The sequence below is a fragment of the Natator depressus genome, chromosome 4 (assembly GCF_965152275.1).
Source record: "Natator depressus isolate rNatDep1 chromosome 4, rNatDep2.hap1, whole genome shotgun sequence".
NCBI classification, from domain to species: Eukaryota; Metazoa; Chordata; order Testudines; family Cheloniidae; genus Natator; species Natator depressus.
This window is the reverse complement of record NC_134237.1, coordinates 57,941,596-57,960,339: the sequence shown is the minus strand read 5'-3', so window position 1 is coordinate 57,960,339 and position 18,744 is coordinate 57,941,596. Positions and strand designations below refer to the sequence as shown.

The following is an 18,744-nucleotide window of genomic DNA, read 5'->3' as shown; positions in this document are numbered from 1 at the left end:
ACTCAGGTGTTCGCTTCCCTCCTCTTTATAGTCCAGTAAACCTTTGAAATGTATTCTTTTGAAATGTATCCTCAGATAAAGTTCCTTTCCCCTTCTGGGTGTGGACACCATGCTGTCTGGTGTAGATTCTGCGCTGGTTCCTCCCTTGCTGGTGATTTTTACAATGTAAATTATCCCATCCTGCAACCTCTGATATAAGTGACTAGCCCATTGAATTTGGCCACACCTGATCTGAGATGCTGGCCTCTTTCCTTTGTCGGTAGAAAACCTGTTTTTGAACTCTCTCTGACATCCCTGGTTTAAACACATTTTAGTCACATATTTCCCGCACATCTATACAGTTCTTTGTGGGTTAACCATACATTCATTGAGCAAGAATATTAATGATCAGTGAGTTACTAGTTTCCCAGTGGTATATTACATGGCACCTTTTGGGAAAATAGCATAACAACAGAGTGCCATCTGGCATAGGCAGGGCTCTTAGGGTCATAGCCTCCTTCACCCTGTATTTTTGGGGTGGTACTAAATGATAAATAATTGGTGCATTCAGTGATTTAAATATTGCTACACAGCAACTTTATGTTCCAGTTAAATGAAAAAAATTGAATTCAGCTGTGTAGTATCCTGCTGTAAATTGTGAAGCTGTCAGAGGCATTGATTTTTTTCCCCTAGATTAAGAGTTTATATTTTCTGAAATCCACCATGGAAAAATAAAGCTTGTCCCAACAGAAGAAAATTGTTTTCTCTGATGCAAAACATCATGCTGCATTTTCAAGGTTTTTGGGGGCAGGGGTATGTGAAGCTAGCATTTCACGGTGGCTTATCTATCAAACAGACTAAATAAAAATGTGATTGCAGCCATTGCTGATGTGTCTCTCCCCCCCCCCCCCCCCCCGAAGATGGACTACAGGCTGTCCAGCTAGAAAAAAATATTTTAAAAGCCTGTGTTGCTCGGTTTTTTGTTTTTTAATGTGGCTTCAGCTGAATAAGACAGCATTACTTTTCCTTCTTTGTGTATTTCTTAACTTGGAAATATTCAATGGGCCAGCTTCTTAACTGTGCAAAACATGAGTTCACAGGGGCAGGGTGGCTTCAAGTCACCTTTCCAAACCCCTGATCCTGGGCAGGCCAGCCAGGAAAATAGACCTGATGTAATTTAAAGTAGCTCTCCAGGACCACGGTGCCAGCTAGGGATCAGCCACAGCACTGCACATGCTGCCTCACTCCCTCCCACTCCTAGTGTCCTACAGCCTGCTACTCCCCACCCCTGACATACACCCTACTGAGAGGCGGGGACTGGATATTAGAGAGCTAGGCCTGAGGCTAGTTTGTACCCCTTTAAGGCAGCTTTCTGTCTGCTTTGTGCTAAGTACAACCTTTAGGCCCCCATTTTTATCCATTTTGGCCAGAAAGATATAAATATGGTGGTTTTTGCTTCATGCTAACTATTGTGGATATCCTATGCCATTTGTTCTGGCTATGTAGTGCCCAAGACAAGAAATGCAATGACAGACATATTAAAATGATATGTGAAGCCAACTCATTCTTTTGTGTTTGTGCAGGGGCCCGAGATGCATAGCTCGGTTTGAATATATTGGAGACCAGAAAGATGAGCTAAGTTTTTCAGAAGGTGAAATTATTCTTCTTAAGGAATATATAAATGAAGAATGGGCCAGTGGAGAGCTGAAAGGCACATCTGGAATTTTCCCCTTGAACTTTGTGGAAATTATTGAAGATCTGCCTGGATTAGGTACAATATATCAGCACTCTCTAAGTATGTAACCTGGAATAGAGCCACAGTGTATAACATTTAGTATTGCATGTAGGCAGTATGACATAACGTATGAGTTGGAAAGAAAAATGCACTTTATTTATAAGGACTAGAAAAAATGAGGAAAGGGATTAGTGAAGACAAGAGACAAAAATGAAAGAGGACAAACAAATGAAAATTGAAAGGAAAATTAGCCTTTTGAAGAGAAGCCAGATCTTGAATACAGTAAAAGCTGTGTTATCTGTCACTTTACCAGCTGGGAAGCTCTATGAACCAGCATTTTTTATCTTCATTGGCAGTCCGGTTGGCATGGGGCTGGTAGACTCCCTACCTGGCTCTGCGTGGCTCCACGGAAGCAGCAACGTGTCCCTGCCACTCCTAGGCAGAGGAATGGTCACAAGGAGTTTGGAGTGCGGGAGGGGGTGCGAGGTTGTGTTTTGTGGGGCTCCTCCATCTCAGTTAACCGGAATTTTTCACTAACCGGCACCCCCAATACCTCCAGCATGCTGGGTAAAAAAGCTTTTAGTGTAATTTGGTATCGCAAAATGCTGTTCTTGATTTTCACTTCCTCTCCAACATGTTGAACTCACATCACCAGTGAAATTATGAAGAGCAAGAGCAAATATTTGAACTGTTTATACTTTTTTATGTAGGTGTAGGAGCACCACTGACGAACAAGAGGGAGAGTTCTGCTTGTCTTTCTCAGGTAGGTTATTGGAATTCAATAGACTGAAGCCAAATTAACATGAGGTAAATTGCACAAGGTAAATTTTCATAGTGATGCACAGGGAGATCAGTTGCACAACTTTCATCGAAATTAATAGGCATTATTAAGCATTTTATTCTCAGTGCTTTGTATAAATTACTCATAGAAACCTAAATTACAATTTATCTCAACTGATGAAGTGATTGGTAGTAGGAAGTCATCAGACATCGTTCCTACTCTTATTTCCTTTGTTTAGGTAATTTCTATTGTTCAGTCTATTGTGATTTGTTGAGCTACTGTAGTTTAGTTTAATCTGCTTTTAATTTGTAATGGGCATTAGATAGTGTCTTTTGTTTCTGTTATCCCGCCACTAAATATGTTAAAAGGGGAGGCAGACAGTATGAGACAGGAGTAACGCACGGGAAAGTTTCTCACATTGGATGATCATTGAAATGTTATACTAATCTACAACTGTTTAGAGTATAATGGTTAACACAGGGGTGTCAGATTCATTTGTGGGAAGGGATTAATTCCTTGCTTATTTAAGGTCTGTGGGCTTGGTTATAAATTCAGGACTCTGTGCCCCACAATGCACTGTGGAATACCTACTGCTTTCAGCAGTAGTTTGGTCAGCAATAGGGGGAGCATATGGGCTGTATGTAATATCTAAAGTTATCTCTTACTGGTTCAGTGCCTTCCTGTAACATTCATTACTCAGTAAGAAAGTCGGCTGCTATTCCTTCCCTTTGTTTATCTTCTTTCCCTGCCTTTGTGAGTCTTCTCTGTTCTTTCTTCCACATTTCCTCCCTATAGCAACTCCCAGTTCCCAACCCAGTGGACTCTACTTCCATTTATCCCCTAGATGAAAAAAAATTATTAGTGATTACATAGCTAATGGTGGGAGGAAAGTTTCATCATTGGGCTTTGAAGATGACACCTCAATCAGATTAATATGGGATAGAGCAGTCTGTGCTGAATCAATTACATACTGTTCCCATTTGGAAAGTTTTAGCCCTCATAGCTGCAGAGAGAATTTATTTAATTTATGAAAACTTAGATTACGGACAATCTGAATATGCCAGGCAGGTCCTATCAATACATTATACAAGCCATACATTTCACAACCTTGGGTTAAAATAAAAGAGTAGGGGTTAGGGAGATCATGAGGTTTCAATTCAGTTGAACCAGTGGTTGTGTGACTTTGGTACAAATCACCCCTTCACTTTCCTCGGTTCCTGTTCATTCAGCAGAGCCTCCTTGAAAATCACCTTCTGTGGCACTTTCCTGAGTTAATAAGAAGTGACCTGGGGAACAAAACAACAGTATTTTCAAAATCTCCTTGTCAGGCCTCTAAGAGATATCTAACAGGGAGAAATTACAGAAGCAAAACATGCACACACAAAAGACCATATTTAAAATTTGCTTGACTCTCGTCCTTTCAAAGCACGGGGCCAAGAAAAGGATTGTGCACCTCTACAAGCACCGTAAACCAAACCTGTGGATTCATGATCTCCTCTGTACACTTTGCAAGTCAGGATTGTTATAAAACTCCCCGCCCCGCCCCCCTCAATTCTCTAATCTGTGTTAAACCAATTAAGCAAATATACCTTTATGAAAAAAAAAACAGATAGTATTCATGCAGGTTACCCTCCCTGTCTAAATCTCTGGCTCCACCCAAGCCTCTGTTTTAAAATAAACTTGACATTTCCTGCAAACAGGTCTTGTGTTCGTTTACTTTGACAGACTGATAGACGTTCTGGAGAGTGGTGTGAAGCGCTTCATGATTTTACAGCAGAAACGAATGAAGACTTATCCTTTAAAAAGGGAGACAGCATCCAGATATTGGAGCATGTGGACTCAGAGTGGTGCAGAGGGAGACTGAACAATAGCGAAGGCATTTTCCCAGCAGTGTTTGTTCAGACATGCTCTGGTACAGTATTTCTAGTGGAAAACAAATTCTCATTTCTTAACCCACATCCCTAGTAACAAACACACTTATCTGAAGTGCTCATAATGACGACTGGTGTTCTGGTTCCTAGGGTGATGTAATTAGCTAGGTATAATATCTGTAACACTAAGCAATACTACAGTGACGTGCCATTGCCTAGAAATCAAACTAGACCTTGAACCAAAATTTTCCAAATAATGGCCCAGAGCCAATCACTACAGCTGAAGAGATACCATTAGAGATGAGAACTTTGTTCTAATTTAGTTTGCATTTGAAGCTGATCTTCATATCAGTAAACAATGTCCAGGTTTAATTAGTGCTTGGAATGTTTAATGTTCCCTGTACTCTAAAGTAATACTAACATCTGAGAGGAAAGCCAGCTTAGTTCTGGCCTGGGCTTTATCACTACAGTAAAACCATTATCTTCAAATTAAATCTAGAGTTACAGCTGTCCAATGTTGTAGCCTTCAGTGAGGTTTCACAGGTGTAACTGAAGGCACTGAGCCAGGTTGGCAGCTGGTGTGAATCAGTGTAACTCCACTGAAGATTTGGCCCATAATTTGTGGACAGTAGGATTGCATTGATGGCCCTGTCCAAAAAACTAACTTACTCTATTCTGTTTAATTGAAGAAACATGAGCAAGAAGCCAGTCTAGTTCACTCTCTAAGAATGGAGTTAGTTCTCTATGGCTAACAGTAGCCAAAAGCAGTAAAATTTTAGGTTTTTTTCACTCAAATACCTATGACTCAGAATATACAGAAAGTAAGGTGGCTTTACGTAGTCAGTTTCAGAGTTTCATACTGTTACCTACTACTCCATTATTATATACATTACATCAGGGTAGTCAATTATTTTTTGTCAAGGTCCAGGCTCCAGAAAAAAATAAAAAAACAACAATTATCATAATAAAAAGTTTTCAGGGTCCATTCAAAAGCATCTGGAAATCCAGATTTGGCCTGCAGTCCACCTATTAAATATCCCTGCATTACATTTTAAACCGACTGAGGTTCCAGTTAGGAAGAGGGAAGTCCAACTCCTCCCTATAACACTCCAGTTAATGAGAAGGGTTGGGTAGGTAAGCAGTGGGACAAGCTCTTGATTCAATCTCTGAAATCCCCTTCCTATGAAATGAACTCATTTCTACTGCAGAGGGAACAATCTGCCTGAATGAATATCAACAGCAGATTTCAAGTGAAAGACGTTTAGTTTCTATAGTGGTAGAAGTTCATTTCTCATTATGATTACTTTATTATATTATTGTGACCCATTTAGTTAACCCAACATGGAGGATTTATTGCAGTTGTGTTCCACACTATGTACTAATAATGCATTATTTGTGAATGTAGGGAGAGAGAATCCAAGCACTGAAAAGTTTCTTCTTCTTGTGGAATTCTCTTTAAAATAAAAAATTTTGTAAACAAATATTTTGTAATCACTTGTGTGTTGTCAATGTTCTACAGCTGGGGTAAAGACAGCACAGTCTCCAGGATGGAGGAAAGGAAAAGCCAAGGCTTTGTATGACTTCCAGGGAGAGAATGAGGATGAGCTGTCCTTCAAGGTAAATATCTTAGTCATTGCTTTAGCTCACAAACCTCTAAAGAGTTAGGGCAGCACAATATTGAGAAAACAGATTGTATGGAGCAGACCAATTGAGCTGGACCTCATCTACATTAGAACACACAGCTAGAAAAGGTAAAAAAAACTTTTACTACCCTGGAAATAAGGCCAAATCCTGGAACAGAGTGGGGGAGTGAAAGGGGCACAAAGATGGCATAACACCCACCTTTGAGATCTGCTGCCCGGTGTCAGTCCAGTTCCATGGCATAAATTAGAGCAGGTTATCAACCAGCCTGAAGGGGTTGAAACAACAGCTCTATGAATCCATGAAGGATAGGGAAGCCCCATCCATGCCAGCAATGGTAGCAGTAGGGCCGTTGGCAAGGAGTGGTTACAATAAATCTATACCACAGGAAGATTCCCTTTGCAGTGAGCTGATCCTCCTTTGGCTGCTTATGTTGATTTTTGGGCCAGAATGTCAGCGTGCTGCACCCCAGGCTGCAGGGCAAGAGTTACCACATTCAGATTTGAAAGTTACAAGGTAAATAAAGTAGCAGTTCATAAAGTAGCAGAGCAGCCTCATATCAAACATCCTCTCAGCCTTTGTAGTGCTTAGAGCTAGCATTTCCACCTCTGCTAACAGTGCAGATATATTTGTAGCATTAGTACTAGGAAAGCCAACATCCAGGTACTCTTCCGCTCTTCATCAACATTCCAGTAAGATCACTGGAATATTAGATGAACCTGAGACTCAGCAGCCAACTGGTTATTTGCTGAAAATGAATCAATTGTTTCAGGACACTTGCAATACATGGACTGACCACAACGTGTCCAAAGGGAAAAGTTGAAAATTCGCATGCTACAAAATAAGTATTAAGAGCTCATCAGTTTTTTGGAAGGGCTATTTTACAGTACGTCCCAGCAGCATATGTGACATCATGAGGGTGCATCACTTAGTCAAACTAGGATTTGCTCCTGGATCTTTGTCTGTTTACTGGGGATCTTTCCATAAAGTTAACTTTTTGATGAGTATGGTAAATATAAATAGTAGCAACTATCAGAATTCCCAGATGTTTGTCTGTACCTCTATTTATGTGGATGCTTTTGTCTTTTCTTACTGTGACTTTAGTCAGGGTACAGCTGTTCTGAAACAAACAAAATATCTTGAATAAAGTCAGATCGTAGTTTTACTTTGACAAATAGATCCTGTTACCTTGTCATGCTGCTGCTTCAAAAAAAAAAAAAAAAAAAAAAAGGTAAAATTAAGTTTTCTGACCAGATGCATTCATTTTCAGTTGTATCAAAAATTAGAGATCTGATCAAATAGGGCACCAGAGAATTTATCCCACTGTGCCTAGGAAGCAGAAGACAGGATGCAATATTGGAACGGAGCCGTAGTAGCAGCAGCACCGACACCCTACGATGGTGGGCTCTTTAAAATACATTTAGTACAGCGTGTGTTTTGGGTTTCCTGAGAAGTTTGCACAGCACACCATGCAGTTGTGACATAGAAAATCAAATGACATACTGCTTGCTGGGTATTCAGACAGACTATTTAAAAAAGAAAAGAAAAGAAAAGGAGGACTTGTGGCATCTTAGAGACTAACAAATGCCACAAGTCCTCCTTTTCTTTTTGCGAATACAGACTAACACGGCTGCTACTCTGAAACCTGTCACTATTTAAAGAGGTAAAGGATGTTAGCAAGAAGCAGTGGGTCTATAATATATCAGAACCAACGAACCAGATACTGAGGGAACTTGAAATTTAAATTGGCAAGCACTGCATCGACATTCAAAGCAAGATCAGATTAAGAGTAATCTCAAAAATACTATCTTTTACTACTGTGCCTAAAGCAGATCCTATGTGAGCACTTGGGTTTTATGTTCTTGTGAGACTATAGGAGCAGAGTATTCTATATTAAAAGCAGAACCAATGCACTGGAAGAAAGGACAAGGCTATGGGAGAATATTTTAGATTAAGCATGGGGCATAACATGATGAAAATAGGAACAAGGAATAGTAGATCAGACAGGTAGTACTAATTCTAGTCCACTTTAGACAACCTGTTAAACTACTCAGACCATTGTGCCCCACTTTTGGTAACCATAATATGAGGAAAACTTCAAGGAGTGAGTGTCAGGGATGGATAACAAGAACAATGGGGGTAAGACACTTAGCTTGTAGCAAAGCGCTGAAAAAGAATTGTGCTTACTAGAGAAAAAAACAGTTCCTGTTCCATGACATCAAAGAAGTTTAAGTAGCTCATCAGCATATACTCTTAAGTAACTGTAACTTTAGGCACCCGAGTCAAAAAAATTTAGATTTTCAAAATCCCTGCTCAGCTGCTATAACCTTGTTTCCTGGCACCTAAGCTTCCAGTGATAAAGTTCATTAGATGCCTAAAAATCCACTGCTAGTCAGGTACACAGCTGCTTCAGTCCAGGCACCTCGCTCAAGCCTAAACCCTGGTGGGATCCTCCAATTAGGCATTGCCCCACTTATCTTGCCTAAGGGGCCCAATGTGGTAGACGTGCTCAAAGGCTTGCCTGATTTGGAGCATGAATTTGAACCTGCATGTCCCATTTCTCAGAACAGACCCCTAACTATGGGATATTCTGAGATAGGTGTCTCCCAAGTGTGTGAAGATGTTTTACTTCATATAAATGTAAAGTTAGTAAAAGATGACAATCCTTTGATTTATATAGAGAAAAATAAAACAATGAAAGTTTTTTGAAGGTGAATTGTTGTTACTGCTTCTCCCTCTAATCCCATATCAACTTCACATATCAAGCTGTATTTGAACAGAAAAGATTAATCATTGCTCATTTTGTTACAGGCAGGTGATATGATAACAGAATTGGAACCTGTAGATGAAGACTGGATGAGTGGAGAAGTACAAGGCAAATCTGGAATATTTCCCAAGAACTTTGTTCGAGTTCTATAGGCATCATAAGGATGGAGTCCAGTTCTGCTCACTAGGCATATGGAAGCAAATGCTTATCTAGCACAAAGGCACATTATATACTTCAGCAAACAAAGAACCACCATCTTTGTTGTCACTTGAGTTAATACTTTGACTATCAAATATGATTTGCACTATTTTCTCTAGAAAGAGACTCACGTCATATATAATTATATTAATTTCCTGAAACATCAACATTTGCCATGACAACAAAACTTTGTAAAGGTTCCACGTGAGCTAGCAAACAGAATTTACACAGGATTTTTTAATAGCTTCCAGCTAGGGAAATTAAATGTGGTACAATATCTTCTTACAAGTTAAGTGAACTGCATTCTAGTAGTTGACCTGATCTGATATTTCATTTATCTTGCATACAATTTGCATAAATTAAGATTGTTTAATAAGCTTTTTAGAAATGCATTTATTTTTCAGATTTAAGTATTATATGTTAAATATGTATACCCACATTTTTTATTTTCAGATTTCACTACTGCTTGAGTTAATATCCTCATTAGCAGTATAAAACAGTTATTTTAGGACTGAAAGGATAAAGGTACCGTTTATTATCTTGCGGAAAAATGTCAAGCCCTAATGTATGATCTACACTTTGTAGAGTTTGTCATTTTATATATGGGATACCAAAGTCTAACAAGCAGGAGGATCAAAAGACTAAGAAAACTTCACTCACTTAAGAGTTTCTCAATCTTTGAATATAGGGCTGAGTGAACTTGTGAAGTTCAAGGTTTTTGTACTTGTAGAGTTCATAAAAATAGATTTCAGAGTAACAGCTGTGTTAGTCTGTATTCCCAAAAAGAAAAGGAGTACTTGTGGCACCTTAGAGACTAACCAATTTATTTGAGCATAAGCTTTCGTGAGCTACAGCTCACTTCATCGGATGAGCTGTAGCTCACGAAAGCTTATGCTCAAATAAATTGGTTAGTCTCTAAGGTGCCACAAGTACTCCTTTTCTTTTTTCATAAAAATAGAGCGCATTCATCAGTCTTTTTACTGAATGAAGAGTGATTGCGCCCATCCGCCCCCCCAACACATTTGTCTAGTTAAAGGGAAACCTGTTGTGCGTGTTAAGGAATAGATTAGAAATCAACGTTTAAAAACAAACAAAAAAACCCTCACCCTGGGATTGGCTCAAGTTAGTGCCCCATGGAGAGTGTTTTCCCATTAGAAACTTCCTCTCTTTCCCTCCCTGATCCTGTCTCTGGGTTTGTCTACTTGCTCGTTGCTCTTTTTTTAAAAAAAGATTTTTTTTCCTTGTCAATTTTCGTTTCTCCTACATAAAACAAACCCAATTCCATTCCCATTTCAGTTTAACTTTCAAACCTGACAGTGTTTCAAATTAGCAAAATAAATTTACCAATCTATTCTATAAACCCACAGCACCCTTCACCCCAGCTGCCATTCTTGTTTTGTTTTTTTCAGTTAAATAGTTCATTTTAATAGGAATATTACCCAGCCTTATGTCTATGAGTGAGGACAGCTAATTGAGGTATCCACTAAAAGTTATTTTCTATAAATCACATAGAAGATGTAGCATTATAAATGGTCTGTCAAGGCAGAAAGCAGCAGACACCAAGAGAAATTAACCTAACAGACACACAGATTTTTTTTTTAAAGCAAAAACAATGCAAAATTATACAAGTTAAATTACATAAACTAAATAAGTCTGATATTAGACATATTTCCAGATAAGAACAGTGCATTCTGGAAACCAACACTTTCCAGAATGTTTGACAATAGCTCCATATTAAACAAGTTAATTGTTAACCCACCTCCCATTCTGGGCCGATGTGTACTGTAAAAAAACCAAAAAATGTAATCTTTATTATGATACAGTTTGTTCTATACATGTTCAGTGGCATCCTATTTCCACATGAGCAACTGGCCTCTTTTGTATTCTCTGAAGAACAAGGCAACTGAGCAAACTGTGTGTATATTATATCAGAGGACTAATATGTGCAGGTGGCAAATAAAAAAAAGCCAGGCTTTTCAGAATCTCTTTCCATTAGAAAAGCACAGCATAGTGTAAAAGTCGGAGCAGCAAGGTGTTGATTCAGCATTGAGCATTTAAAGTTTGGAGACTATGGAGATCTTTTTAGCAAGTTCCATCTTAGACTTCAAAATTAAATCAAGATATCAAACACAGGCCTCTCTACTTCTCTCTCTTATCCTATGATGCTGCTTTCCCCTGGGCTTATAGAAGGGATGCTCAGATACTATAGCAAGGGACTAATATAAAAACCCTGATAAAATACAATAGACATTAGCACTCAAAAACTCGCCTTTTTAATTTTTCGTTCATGGAGAAAAAGGATGTTGTTTTTATTTTGTGTGCCCAAAAAGTAAATTCTAATTCCACTTAAGAATGATAAACCTGCATGTACTCTGTCTCGGAAATGTCTTGTCCCCTTTCACTTGAAGAAAAAAAAACGAGTGTTGCTTTATAGTATGGGTATCATGTCAAAGGTTTAAGCAAAATGGACTCCTTTCACCATGGCTCTGTGCCAATGCAATTGGTAAACCACCTATAAATATTTTGAACAGCAAACTAGTACAAATTTAAGAACTTTATTAAAAAAAAAAAGACTTATTCAACTTACTTCCTCCAAAAGTGAGACCTAAATCATTGAGGAGGCAGATAAGGTATTAGTGTGCAGTGTTTACTTACTATTGACTTAGGGCTTGTCTACATGAGGGGTAATGAGCTCTATTGTGCACTTCAGAAATCACATCGCTAATGTGCTGTACATTAATTGGTGTGTGTAGACATTAGTGAGTAGTGTGTAGACATTAGTGAACCTTTAGCGTGCACCAGCAGGGTATACATGGAGACATTAATATGCCCATGTTAATGTGCTTTAGAAATATCACACACCCCCAGAGCTCACATTACCTTGCTGTGTAGACAACCCTTTATTTATGTTAGTTCTCTAAAGCTTTGATACAAATATTTTTGAACCAATAGTGCTGAATTCATAGATATTTCCAAAAGAAAAAGGGTGTGTGAAGATTTGGCTATATTGGCCTATTTAATTTTTACTACTTTAATTAAATGAGTGACATCATTACATTTCATACTTTTTAAATAAACATCTGTTTAATTGAATAATCCTTGTATTTTATTTTGTAACTCCGAATACTAAATCAAAAAATATAGCAAACATAATACCACTTATGTATTGTACTTAATGTTTAAGTCATAAAAGGATAACATTGCTGGAAGCTGCAAATTCAGAATAATAGTGCCATCTACAGGCTTTTTACATTATTGTAGCTTTGCCAGCTCAGAAAGTCATCGTTTTAAATTTCAGTCCCTTGATAAAATTAAATTAACTGATCTGTTTTGCAAAAAATATCTGCTTTACTGTTAGACAATATCTGTGACCACAAAGGTTTACACAGAAAATAATCTAAAATCCCTATTGTTTACAAGGATGTAATTCAGCAGAAAGGGGAAGTGAAAAGGGAAAGTTCCAGTGAAAATCCTAAATTACATTTGCAGTTAATATGAAAGATTATGCTATCTTGAAATTCAACTAGGGACTATGATTCATTAATAGATATAGAGTGGTCTTCCTAAACTCCAGGCTGTTAGTGTTTTGTGAAATCATCCACAGTGAAAATAGCATCTTTGTATCAGAACACATTTTTCCATGATTTTTATATACAGTGAATATAGTACAAAATAAAAACTTATATTCTGCAAGTCCAAATTTGTCTCCAGCAATACGGTACCAGTATAAATTAAATTTGTATTTAACCAATAAACTTTTATATGTATGTCTGAGTCACATTTGATGCTGTATTTACCTTTAACTCTCACTAATTCTGATTTAATGAAAGGATTGATATCTTTAAATACATGAGGTCATGTTCAGTTAACATGGTCTATAATGCAATAATTGCTTTGTCTGGTCTACACAGATCTTATACCAGTATAAGTATTTCCATTAGGGATTTACAAAAAAAAAAAATCAAAATAGTATACTGGTATAAATGTGCCATACATCAGTAGTCACCATTTTGGAATTAACTGCAGCTTTGTCCCTCCATGGTCTGTTCAATAAACCATGCCTCTAGCAATCATCTCTCTATTGGAAGTGTCACATGACTAAAGCTACCATTTTGTCACAGAAGTCATGGAATTCGTTACTTCCAAAGACCTCTGTGACTTCACCCCCAGCAGGTGGGAGCTACAGGGTCCCACCATCACCTGCAGCAAAGGGAGCTGTGAGGTATCCCCACCGTGGCGGGGCAGGAGGACCCTTCCCCCCTGCCACTTCCGCCGTCAGGGAGGGGGCAGGGGGACCCTGGAGCTCTGAGCCACCCCATCCCTTCCCATTTTATCACAGATTTTTTAGTAAAAGTCAGGGACAGGTCACAATTCCATGAATTTTTCTTTATTGCCCGGTTTCAGAGTAACAGCCGTGTTAGTCTGTATTCGCAAAAAGAAAAGGAGTACTTGTGGCACCTTAGAGACTAACCAATTTATTTGAGCATAAGCTTTCGTGAGCTACAGCTCACTTCATCGGATGAGCTGTAGTTCACGAAAGCTTATGCTCAAATAAATTGGTTAGTCTCTAAGGTGCCACAAGTACTCCTTTTCTTTTTTCTTTATTGCCCATGACTTTTACTAAAAATATCCATGACAAAATCTTAACCTTATGCATGACACTCTCCATCCATCCCAGGGATTTAAGCTGCAGTTCAAGGGCCTGCCAGCCTTTACAAAGCCAAGTACATTTATGAATTCTCTAATGCCTTATTCCTAAAAACAAAATAATAAATTGTCTAAATGAATGCTAAGCTTACCAAATGTCACCCAACTTCCACAGGGGAACGCTGATATGTTCCAAAGTCCTTCAAACTTTTCAGATGAGTTTGCCCTCTTGGTTAACAGTTTGTGCCAGTTTTTAGATCAAGAACTTCTCAGTCAATTTCAGCTGAGCCTTTATATCAAAAGCCTCTCTGTATCTTCTGGACCTCAGCCAGAACTGCTATATGCAGTTCACCAAGCATTCAGTAGTTCTCTGGAGTTGCTTACCTGTCCCAGGGTCTGTAGTAATTACCCCAACACACACTGGTTTTAGTTCCTGGAGGGAGTTAGCAACCCATGTAGCTAGCATACAATCCCTGGCTCAGAGCTACAGGTAACTTTTATAAAGTTGAAACAATACTCTCACAGATATTGCATGTGTCTATAGCATCTGTCACACCTGGATGGCTTATCTCCCTTCCCATACAGGAATAAAGCACTCTTATAGTGGTTTAACTGCATCTATACTATTGGGGTTGTACATTAGCTGTACTTGAATAATTAAAACAGTATAACTTGAGTGTGTAGGCAAGCCCCAAAAGCAATCTCAGTTGTAGTTGGATTGTTGTAAAGAGGTAAGAATACAAAGTGTGATCACTCTTAGGTGTTTGAATACAACAGGTAAAAAGGCTAATAGTAGGAGAACTAGATGGTCCAGGGGATTGGTAACAGGATACAGCATGTCTTTCACTAGTAACAACTGGAGATTACTATCACCTGAGTGGCCTATATGGAATGGATGGAGAAGTTTCACTCTAGTTCCCAGTAAACAGGCATCACTAAAGCCATTACAATTAGCACCCTTGTTAGTAGCACACACAGCAAGGATGGAAGGGTCAGGGCAATTGAACTAAACTTGAACTACCACTTTTGGTTCTGTTTAGACAACTTTGATCCCCGGGACTATCAATCCAGCACCCCGTGAACACTAAATTCATGTTAACATTTTTATTTTGGAAAGAAAGGTAATCATTTCTATTCCACATAATTGACAAGAACATCAGGTTCACGGCTCTTATTAGATTACCTTGCAGCCACTTCTTTGTAATGGTATCTTCTAGACATTTTACCAGAATAGCCCGACTTTTGGTACTCTTCAGATTTACTTTGAAGAGACCAGTCAGCACTCAGAATGTTTTGGTATTCCAGCAACTACATCCTGGATAAAGCCTGCAGAAATTTTGTAACTGTACCCTCAGAATTCTCTGAACTTCCACCATGCAGCTGTTGAGAATTGAGAACAATTCTTAAGATCTAATTTGGCAAACACCTTTGCCACTGTCAAATAGTCAAGTACCCTGAACTCTTGCAGTTTCAACTCAATTTAATCCTGTTTCAGACAGACAGGTCTGAAGTCTATCAGTTCTGGTATCTGTAAAGTTACCCACTTACTCAAAAAATTTTGGCTGGCCCTGCTTTGTGCCACATAAGGAAATAAGAAGTTTATTTTAACATTGCTACTATCATAATTAAACAATACAGTTGGATGTCTCTTTCTGCTAAATGGCAATCTGGTTTCCCTGGCTTAAATATAATTGTTGCCCTTTTAAAGCATTTAGTAAGAATGTTTCTACCAAGGATTGCAAATCAACCTGCAGAGCTCCCTCAACTCAATTATGCCACTTCGTAAGCTTTGTTTTCTCAGTCACAAAAATCATAGAAACATTGGACTGGAAGGAACCTTGATAGGTCATCTAGTCCAGTCCCCTGTACTAAGGCAGGACTAAGTATTATCTAGATCATCCCTGGTTTGTCTAACCTGTTCTAAAAAATCTTTGGTGATGGAGATCCCACAATTTCCTTAGGTAGTTTTTTCCAGTGCTTAGCTACCCTACCCTTATGTTAGGAAGTTTTTCCTAATGTCTAACCTAAGTCTCCCTTGCTGCAATTTAAGCCCATTACTTCTTATCCTGTCCGGAGTGTTAAGAACACTATCACCCTCCCTATTCATAACAATCTTTCATGTATTTGAAGACTTATGTCCCCCCCTTAGTCTTATCTTCACACTAAACAAACCCAATTTTTTTCAATCTTCCCTCATAGGTCTTGTTTTCTAGACCTTTAATCATTTTTTATTGCTTTTCTCTGGACTTTCTCCAATTTGTCCACATCTCTTCTGAAGTCTGATGCTCAGAACTGGACACAGTACTCTAGTTGAGGCCTTATCAGTGCTCAGTAGAGTGGAAGAATTAATTCTTGTGTTTATCTTACCACTCCTGCTAACACATCCCAGAATGATGTTCACTTTCTTTGTAACAGTATTACATTGTTGACTCATATTTAGTTTGTGATCCACTATAATCCCCAGATCCTTTTCTGCAATACTCCTTCCTAGGCAGTTTTTCCTATTTTGTATTTGGGCAGTTAATTATTCCTTCCTAAAGTGTAGTACTTTGCATTTGTCCTTATGAATTTCATCCTATTTATTTCAGACCATTTCTCCAGTTTGTCAAGCTCATTATGAATTCTAATTCCATTCTCCCAAGGGTTTGCAACCCCTCCCATCTTGCTATTGTCCACAAACTTAAAGCGTACTCTTTGACCTGGTCGACACTAGGAAATTAGGTCAATATTATTGTGTCACTCCGGGGGTGTAAAAAAATCAATACCACTCAACAATGCAGTTAAACCGATCTAACCCCCAGAGTAGACAGCACCTATCAACCATGACTCTGGGAGGTGGATTACCTACACTGATGGAAGAAGCCCTCTGTTGGCATAGGTAGTTTCTTCACTGAAACACTAATGGTGTCGTTGCACCACTGCGGCATTTTCAGTGTAGACAAGCCCTCAACATTATCCAAATCATTTATGGAGATATTGAACAGAACCAGATGCAGGACAGAGCCTGACAGGACCCCACTCAATATCACCTGCCAGTTTGACTGTGAACCATTGATAACTATTCTCTGATTATGGTTTTCCAAACAGTTGCGCACCCACCTTATAGTATGTTTGTCAAGGCTTTTTTCCCCCTAGTTTGGTTATGAGAAGATCTTGTGAGACAGTATCAAAAACCTTACTAAAATTGAGATATATGGCATCTACTGCTTGCCCCCATCCACATGGCTTGTTACCTGTCAAAGAAGGATATTAGGTTGGTTTGACATGATTTGTTCTTGACACATCCATGTTGACTGTTACTTATCACTTATCTTCTAGGTGCTTACAAATTGATTGTTTACGTATTTGCTCCATTATCTTTCTGGTTACCAAAGTTAAGCTAACTGGTCTATAATTCCATGGGTTGTCTTTATTCCCCTTTTTATAGATAGAAAGGTGTTTGCCCTTTTCTAGTCTTCTGGCATCTTTCCCATCATCCATGAGTTCTCAAAGATAATTGCTAATGGCTCAGCAACCTCTTCAGTCAGTACCTTAAATATTCTAGGATGTATTCAATCAGGCCCTGCCAACTTGAAGACATCTAACCAGTCTCAGTAATTCTTAACTTGTTCTTTCCTTATTTTAGTCTCAGATCCTACCCCATTTACTCTGATGTTCACTATGTAGGCTTTCTGCACCTAGTACATGGAAGACAGCAGAGTGGGTCTAGTGAGCAGTCGCTAGTTATTTCTTTCCATGCTTCCTTTCCTCCATTCCTATTCAGAAATCCATTTCTATTCAGATCTACTGAAAGCCCTCAAAGCATGGTAATAAAGTACTAGTACAACACTGCCCAAATACACCTATGAGTATTGGAGCCAAAGTCTGAAAGATTTATATTGGAAGTGGGTATTAAAAGGAATATAATAATTGGAAACTTACTTGAAAATTTACTATAGGCCACTTGTTAACTTTCAACTTCACTGTAGAAGAGAGTTTTCTGAATGCAAAAGGACAAAACTGACAAGGAGATCCTCTGAGGGGCAGATGTGTTTCTAGTGGCGTCCTGCAAGGATCTGTTCTTTGCCCTCCACTATTTAAAATTTTTATCTATCACCTGGAACAAAATTAATAAAGCTTGCAGATTACACAAAAATTGTGAAAGTGGTAAATAATGAAGAGACCAGGTCAATGATACAGTGACCTGAGTCATTTTATAATGACTTTTTAATGTAGCCAAATGTAACATCTAGGAACAAAGAATGTAGGCCACACTTACAAAATGGGGGACTCTCCTGGGAAGCAGTGAATCTGAAAAAGACTTTGGGGTCATGCTGGATAGTTAGCTGAAAATGAGCTCCCAGCACAACACTGTGGCCAAAAGGGTCAATGTGATCCTTAGATGCACAAACAGGAGAATAGCAGAAGTAAATGGTAAAGGTTATTTTACCCCTGTACTGGCACTGTTGTGACCACTGTTGGAATCCTATGTCCAGTGCCTGTGTTCACAATTTAAGAAGGATGTTGATAAATTGGAGAGGGTTCAGAGAAGAGCCATAAGAATGATTAAAGGATAAGAAAACATGCCTGAGACTGAGTTCCTTGTGTCTCACTATCTTTAGTTTATCGAAGAGCAGGTTGAACAGTGATCTGATCACAGTCTGTAAGTACCTACATGGGAAATAAATACATGATTATAGGCTCTTCCAATTTAGCAGAGAAAGGTAACAAGATACAATGGCTGGAAATTGAAGCTCAACAAATTCAGACTGGAAATAAGACAATTATTTTTAAACAGTGAGGGCAGTTAACCAATAATTTTGATAAATTCTCCATCACTGGCAAGTTTTTCAATCAAACTGGATGATTTTCTGAAAGATAAGCTCTAGACAAACAGGAATTATTTTGGGGAAGTTCTATGGCCTTTGTTACACCGGTGATCAGACTAGATGATCACAGAGGTCACTTGGGACCTTGAAATCAATGAAAGGGCATTGCAAACAGTATCTTAAAATCAGAATTATGAATGACGGTGCCTTATAGAATTATAGAGAAAGCAGTAAACTGCCCATGGAGTTAAAATGTAGAGAAGTCCATATCTGTTGGATAGAGGAGCAACAGAGCAAGTGGAAACCTGTGAGGAGCG

General features: G+C 38.6%; 1 protein-coding gene across 2 annotated transcripts in view; it reads left to right on the top strand.

Moving 5' to 3' along the window:
- Window positions 1–9,775, top strand: part of SH3D19 (SH3 domain containing 19) — a 118,175-nt gene extending 108,400 nt beyond the window's left edge. For both annotated transcript variants that reach the window (XM_074950983.1, XM_074950982.1), the window contains exons 17-21: window positions 1,563–1,750; window positions 2,425–2,477; window positions 4,221–4,407; window positions 5,886–5,983; window positions 8,819–9,775. In XM_074950983.1, coding sequence (XP_074807084.1) covers window positions 1,563–1,750; window positions 2,425–2,477; window positions 4,221–4,407; window positions 5,886–5,983; window positions 8,819–8,926 — 634 coding nt within the window. In that variant the 3' untranslated portion in view covers window positions 8,927–9,775. The remainder of the gene's footprint in view (window positions 1–1,562; window positions 1,751–2,424; window positions 2,478–4,220; window positions 4,408–5,885; window positions 5,984–8,818) is intronic.
- Window positions 9,776–18,744: the final 8,969 nt, after the last annotated feature.